This window comes from Oncorhynchus gorbuscha, unplaced genomic scaffold, assembly GCF_021184085.1.
Source record: "Oncorhynchus gorbuscha isolate QuinsamMale2020 ecotype Even-year unplaced genomic scaffold, OgorEven_v1.0 Un_scaffold_360, whole genome shotgun sequence".
Classification (NCBI taxonomy): domain Eukaryota; kingdom Metazoa; phylum Chordata; class Actinopteri; order Salmoniformes; family Salmonidae; genus Oncorhynchus; species Oncorhynchus gorbuscha.
Window position 1 is genome coordinate 483,732 of NW_025745215.1, and position 7,482 is coordinate 491,213.

The 7,482-nt window shown below is 31.3% G+C and overlaps 1 protein-coding gene across 1 annotated transcript in view; it reads left to right on the top strand.

The window, feature by feature from the left end:
* The first annotated feature begins 201 nt into the window (after nt 1-201).
* Nucleotides 202-7,482, top strand: part of LOC124017982 (DNA-binding protein inhibitor ID-4-like) — a 10,766-nt gene continuing 3,485 nt past the window's right edge. The window contains exons 1-2 of the mRNA XM_046333230.1: nt 202-828; nt 2,741-2,798. Coding sequence (XP_046189186.1) covers nt 448-828; nt 2,741-2,785 — 426 coding nt within the window. The 5' untranslated portion in view covers nt 202-447 and the 3' untranslated portion in view covers nt 2,786-2,798. The remainder of the gene's footprint in view (nt 829-2,740; nt 2,799-7,482) is intronic.

The window sequence follows — 7,482 nt, forward strand, 5'->3', positions numbered from 1 at the left end:
CACACACACACACACACACACACACACACACACACACACACACACACACACAAACCTTCGACAGGCGTCACCCTCCGCAGCGCAGAGGCAGGCACGCATTTCTATAGGGTGGTGTAGTACTATCATGGGCACCGGGCGGCTCGTGATTGACCAGTTTCTCTCCGGTACTGTCAACCAGCAGCGCGCCGGCGCCTCCCCTTCCCATATAAGTGAACGGAATCTATTCATTCTTCACGCGGTGCTTGGTGAAGTAGAATCGACTGGTCCACGGGACGTTGACAGAATAAAATCTACTACTTTTGAAACATTTCTGTCGACCGTTTTCTTTTGGTAGTTTGGTTTTTACGTCGGTCATAGCCATCTTCATCGCCTACATATAATCTCCGGTATTTGGCAGCAGTGATTGTTTTCTCTCTACCCCGCGGTACGGGTGCGTTTATTACCGAAATGAAGGCTACTACTCCCGTCCGCCCCCAGAAGGATACCTCAAGCAGCAGCGGCAACGAGCTTTCTTTACACTACGTCTCGGATCACAGCCTGAGCATTGCCCGGTCTCGGTTGCAGGAAGAAGAGCAGCTGTGTCTGCAGGACGATATGAACCAGTGTTACAGTCGCCTCAAGCGCCTCGTTCCCACCATACCGCAGGATAAGAAAGTCAGCAAAGTGGAGATCCTTCAGCACGTCATAGATTACATCTTGGACCTGCAGCTCGCGCTGGAGACGCACCCTTCTCTCCTGAAACAACAGACGGGGACCATGACGGGGACGTGCCCGCCGTTCCCAGCCTCTAACCGGACACCACTAACGGTTCTCAACACAGACCACCAGGTAAGAAGCAATGGCACAAGACGTAAATTCAACGTCTCTTCCACGTTGGTTCAACAATGAAATGACGTGGAAACAACGTTGATTCAACCAGTGTGTGCCCAGTGGGATGGTCCAGAAGACTATATATAGAATGGGTGGTGTGTATCAGTTGCGTTGTCCTTTTCAAGTCAGGAGACTCCTGTATTGTAGAATAACAAATGGCCCTGTTTATGTTCTTGTGGAAAACACCATATTGACAGAGACACATGTTATTGAAACATCGTATTGACAAGGCAGAGACACATGTTATTGAAACATCGTATTGACAAGGCAGAGACACATGTTAATGAAACATCGTATTGACAAGGCAGAGACACATGTTATTGAAACATTGTATTGGCAGAGACACATGTTATTGAAACATCGTATTGACAAGGCAGAGACACATGTTATTGAAACATCGTATTGACGAGGCAGAGACACATGTTATTGAAACATCGTATTGACAAGGCAGAGACACATGTTATTGAAACATCGTATTGACGAGGCAGAGACACATGTTATTGAAACATCGTATTGACAGAGACATGTTATTGAAACATCGTATTGACAGAGACACATATTATTGAAACATCGTATTGACAGAGACACATGTTATTGAAACATCGTATTGACAGAGACACATGTTTTTGAAACATCGTATTGACAGAGACACATGTTATTGAAACATCGTATTGACAGAGACACATGTTATTGAAACATCTATTGACAGAGACACATGTTATTGAAACATCGTATTGACAGAGACACATGTTTTTGAAACATCGTATTGACAGAGACACATGTTATTGAAACATCGTATTGACAGAGACACATGTTATTGAAACATCGTATTGACAGAGACACATGTTATTGAAACATCGTATTGACAGAGACACATATTATTGAAACATCGTATTGAAAGAGACATGTTATTGAAACATCGTATTGACAAGGCAGAGACACATGTTATTGAAACATCGTATTGGCAGAGACACATGTTATTGAAACATCGTATTGACAGAGACACATGTTATTGAAACATCTATTGACAGAGACACATGTTATTGAAACATCGTATTGACAGAGACACATGTTATTGAAACATCGTATTGACAGAGACACATGTTATTGAAACATCGTACTGACAGAGACACATGTTATTGAAACATCATATTGACAGAGACACATGTCGTATTGACAGAGACACATGTTATTGAAACATTGTATTGACAGAGACATGTTATTGAAACATCGTATTGACAGAGACATGTTATTGAAACATCGTATTGACAAGGCAGAGACACATGTTATTGAAACATCATATTGACAGAGACACATGTCGTATTGACAGAGACACATGTTATTGAAACATCGTATTGACAGAGACATGTTATTGAAACATCGTATTGACAGAGACATGTTATTGAAACATCGTATTGACAGAGACATGTTATTGAAACATCGTATTGACAGAGACATGTTATTGAAACATCGTATTGACAGAGACACATGTTATTGAAACATCGTATTGACAGAGACACATGTTATTGAAACATCTATTGACAGAGACACATGTTATTGAAACATCATATTGACAGAGACACATGTTATTGAAACATCTATTGACAGAGACACATGTTATTGAAAGGCATAATATGTCATTTCTAGTGGCAGTGGTTGGTGCATATGAAAGACAGGACCCCTGTGCATGAGGTGAAGGAGTCTATGGTCCTGCTGTGATGCTCTCAGATCAGATGATAAGTTGTGTTGTGCTGAAGGGTCATGTCATGTAGTCAACACTGGTTCATTCTCTGTATAGCTCGTGGTTTGTGTCACCTTACCTGACTCATAAACTGTCAGGTAGTATTCATTCTCGTTTCCCTTATTTCAGAGGATGTCAACAGGCAAAAAGGACGACTCAGTTTTGTGTCGCTGAAAAATGGCCAATGGTGAGTAGGATCGTATTATTCTGGTTTAAATCTGCTACACAATCTGTGTTGTCTCTTCAATGAAATATACCTTGAATTCATCTGGATTAGTATTATTATGAGTAGTACTAGCAGTATTATTATTATGAGTAGCACCAGCAGTATTATTATTATTATGAGTAGTACTAGCAGTATTAGTATGATTGAGAGTAGTACTAGTAGTATTAGTATTATTGTGAGTAGTACCAGTAGTATTATTATGAGTAGTACTAGCAGTATTAGTACGATTGAGAGTAGTACTAGCAGTATTAGTATTATTGTGAGAAGTAACCGTAGTATTATTATGAGTAGTACTAGCAGTATTATTATTATGAGTAGTAGTATTAGTATGATTGAAAGTAGTACTAGCAGTATTAGTAGTATTGTGAGTAGTACTAGCAGTATTATTATTATGAGTAGTACTAGTAGTATTCGTATTATTATGAGTAGTACCAGCAGTATTATTATTATTATGAGTAGTACTAGCAGTATTATTATTATGAGTAGTACTAGTAGTATTCGTATTATTATGAGTAGTACTAGCAATAGTATTATTATGGGTAGTACTAGTAGTATTATTATTATGGGTAGTACTAGTAGTAATATTATTATTATTTTGGGTAGTACTCGCAGTATTATTATTATGGGTAGTACTCACAGTATTATTATTATGGGTAGTACTAGTAGTATTATTATTATGGGTAGTACTAGTAGTATTATTATTATGGGTAGTAACAACAGTATTATTATTATGGGTAGTACTAGTAGTATTATTATTATGGGTAGTACTAGTAGTATTATTATTATGGGTAGTAACAACAGTATTATTATTATGGGTAGTACTAGTAGTATTATTATTATGGGTAGTACTAGTAGTAGTATTATTATGGGTAGTACCAACAGTATTATTATTATGGGTAGTACTAGTAGTATTATTTTTATGGGTAGTATTGGTAGTATTATTATTATGGGTAGTATTAGTATTATTATGGGTAGTACTAGTAGTAGTATTATTATGGGTAGTACTAGTAGTATTCTTATTATGGGTAGTACTAGCAGTATTATTATTATGGGTAGTACCAACAGTATTATTATTGTGGGTAGTATTATTATTATGGGTAGTACCAACACTATTATTATTATGGGTGGTACTCACAGTATTATTATTATGGGTAGTACTAGTAGTAGTATTATTATGGGTAGTACCAACAGTAGTATTATTATGGGTAGTATTAGTAGTATTATTATTATGGGTAGTACTAGTAGTAGTATTATTATGGGTAGTACCAACAGTATTATTATTATGGGTAGTACTAGTAGAATTATTATTATGGGTAGTACTAGTAGTATTATTATTATGGGTAGTACCAACAGTATTATTATTATGGGTAGTACTAGTAGTATTATTATTATGGGTAGTACTAGTAGAATTATTATTATGGGTAGTACTAGTAGAATTATTATTATGGGTAGTACTAGTAGAATTATTATTATGGGTAGTACCAACAGTATTATTATTATGGGTAGTACTAGTAGTAGTATTATTATTATGGTAGTACTAGTAGTATTATTATTATGGGTAGTACTAGTAGAATTATTATTATTATGGGTAGTACTAGTAGTATTATTATTATTATGGGTAGTACTAGTAGAATTATTATTATTATGGGTAGTACTAGTAGTAGTATTATTATTATGGGTAGTACTAGTAGAATTATTATTATGGGTAGTACTAGTAGTATTATTATTATTATGGGTAGTATTAGTAGAATTATTATTATTATGGGTAGTACTAGTAGTATTATTATTATGGGTAGTATTAGTAGAATTATTATTATGGGTAGTAGCAGCAGATGTATTAGTATTATTATTATGGGTAGTACTAGTAGAATTATTATTATGGGTAGTAGCAGCAGATGTATTAGTATTATTATTATGGGTAGTACTAGTAGAATTATTATTATGGGTAGTACTAGTAGTATTATTATTATTATGGGTAGTACTAGTAGTATTATTATTATGGGTAGTACTAGTAGTATTATTATTATTATGGGTAGTACTAGTAGTATTAGTATTATTATTATGGGTAGTACTAGTAGTAGTATTATTATTATGGGTAGTACTAGTATAATTATTATTATGGGTAGTAGTAACAGATGTATTAGTATTATTATTATTAAGTAGTGCTATCAGTATTATTATTATTGTTATTATGAGTAATAGTAGCAGTATTATAATTATTATTATTATTATGAGTAATAGTTGGAGTAGTATTATTAGCGTTATTATTACCATGAGTAATAGTAGGAGTAGTATTATTAGCGTTATTATTATTATGAGTTATAGTGGGAGTTGTATTATTAGTGTTATTATTATTATGAGTAATAGTTGGAGTAGTATTATTAGTGTTATTATTATTATGAGTAATAGTAGGAGTATTATTATTAGTGTTGTTATTATTATTATGAGTAATAGTAGGAGTATTGTTGTTATTGAGTAGTACTAGTAATATTATTATTATTATTGTTATTGTTATGAGTAGTACTATCAGTATTATTGTTATTATAATTATTATTATTATTCTGAGAAGTAGTGTTGTTGTTGTTGTTATTATGAGTAGTAGTAGTAGTAGTAGTAGTATTGTTGTTATTATTATGAGTAGTAGCAGTATTATTATTATGAGTGGTAGTAGTAGTATTATTGTTGTTGTTATTATGAGTGGTAGTAGTAGTAGTATTGTTGTTGTTATTATTATGAGTAGTAGTAGTAGTATTGTTGTTGTTATTATTATGGGTAGTAGTAGTAGTATTGTTGTTGTTATTATTATTATTATGAGTAGTAGTAGTAGTAGTAGTATTGTTATTATTAGTAGTAGTAGTAGTAGTAGTAGTATTGTTGTTGTTATTATTATTATTAATAGTAGTAGTAGCAGTAGTATTGTTGTTATTATTATTATGAGTTGTAGTAGTAGTATTGTTGTTGTTATTATTATGAGTAGTAGTAGTAGTATTGTTGTTGTTATTATTATTATGAGTAGTAATAGTAGTAGTAGTAGTAGTATTGTTGTTATTATTATTATTATTATTAGTAGTAGTAGTATTAGTAGTATTATTGTTATTATTATTATGAGTAGTAGTAGTAGTATTGTTGTTGTTATTATTATGAGTAGTAGTAGTAGTATTGTTGTAGTTATTATTATTATTATGAGTAGTAGTAGTTGTATTATTGTTGTTATTATTATGAGTAGTAGTAGTAGTAGTAGTAGTAGTAGTATTGTTGTTGTTATTATTATTATGAGTAGTAGTAGTAGTATTATTGTTGTTGTTATTATTATTATTATTATGAGTAGTAGTAGTAGTATTATTGTTGTTGTTGTTATTATTATTATTATTATTAGTAGTAGTAGTAGTAGTAGTATTGTTGTTATTATTATTATGAGTAGTAGTAGTAGTATTGTTGTTGTTATTATTATTATGAGTAGTAGTAGTAGTAGTAGTAGTAGTATTGTTGTTGTTGTTGTTGTTGTTGTTGTTAGTAGTAGTAGTAATAGTAGTATTATTGTTGGTATTATTATTATGAGTATTAATAGTAGTAGTATTGTTGTTATTATTATTATGAGTAGTAGTAGTAGTATTGTTGTTGTTATTATTATTATGAGTAGTAGTAGTAGTATTGTTGTTGTTATTATTATTATGAGTAGTAGTAGTAGTAGTATTGTTGTTGTTATTATTATGAGTAGTAGTAGTAGTAGTAGTAGTATTGTTGTTATTAATAGTATGAGTATTAGTAGTAGTATTGTTGTTGTTATTATTATTATGAGTAGTAGTAGTAGTAGTAGTGTTGTTGTTGTAGTTGTTGTTGTTGTTGTTGTTATTAGTAGTAGTAGTAGTATTGTTGTTGTTATTATTATGAGTAGTAGTAGTATTATTGTTGTTATTATTATTATTATGAGTAGTAGTAGTAGTATTGTTGTTGTTATTATTATTATGTTTAGTAGTAGTAGTATTAGTAGTAGTATTATTGTTGTTATTATTATGAGTAGTAGTAGTAGTAGTAGTAGTATTGTTGTTGTTATTATTATTATGAGTAGTAGTAGTAGTATTGTTGTCGTTATTATTATTATTATGAGTAGTAGTAGTAGTATTGTTGTTGTTATTATTATGAGTAGTAGTAGTAGTAGTATTATTGTTGTTATTATTATTATTATGGGTAGTAGTAGTAGTAGTATTATTGTTGTTATTATTATTATGAGTAGTAGTAGTATTATTGTTATTATTATTATGAGTAGTAGTAGTATTATTGTTGTTGTTATTATTATTATGAGTAGTAGTAGTAGTAGTAGTAGTATTGTTGTTATTATTATTATTATTATTAGTAGTAGTATTATTGTTGTTGTTATTATTATTATGAGTAGTAGTAGTAGTATTATTGTTGTTGTTGTTATTATTATTATGAGTAGTAGTAGTAGTATTATTGTTGTTGTTGTTGTTGTTGTTGTTATTATTATGAGTAGTAATAGTAGTAGTAGTGTTGTTGTTGTTATTATTATTATTATTATGAGTAGTAGTAGTATTATTATTGTTGTTGTTGTTGTTATTATTATGAGTAGTAGTAGTAGTATTGTTGTTGTTGTTATTATTATGAGTAGTAGTAGTAGTATTATTAT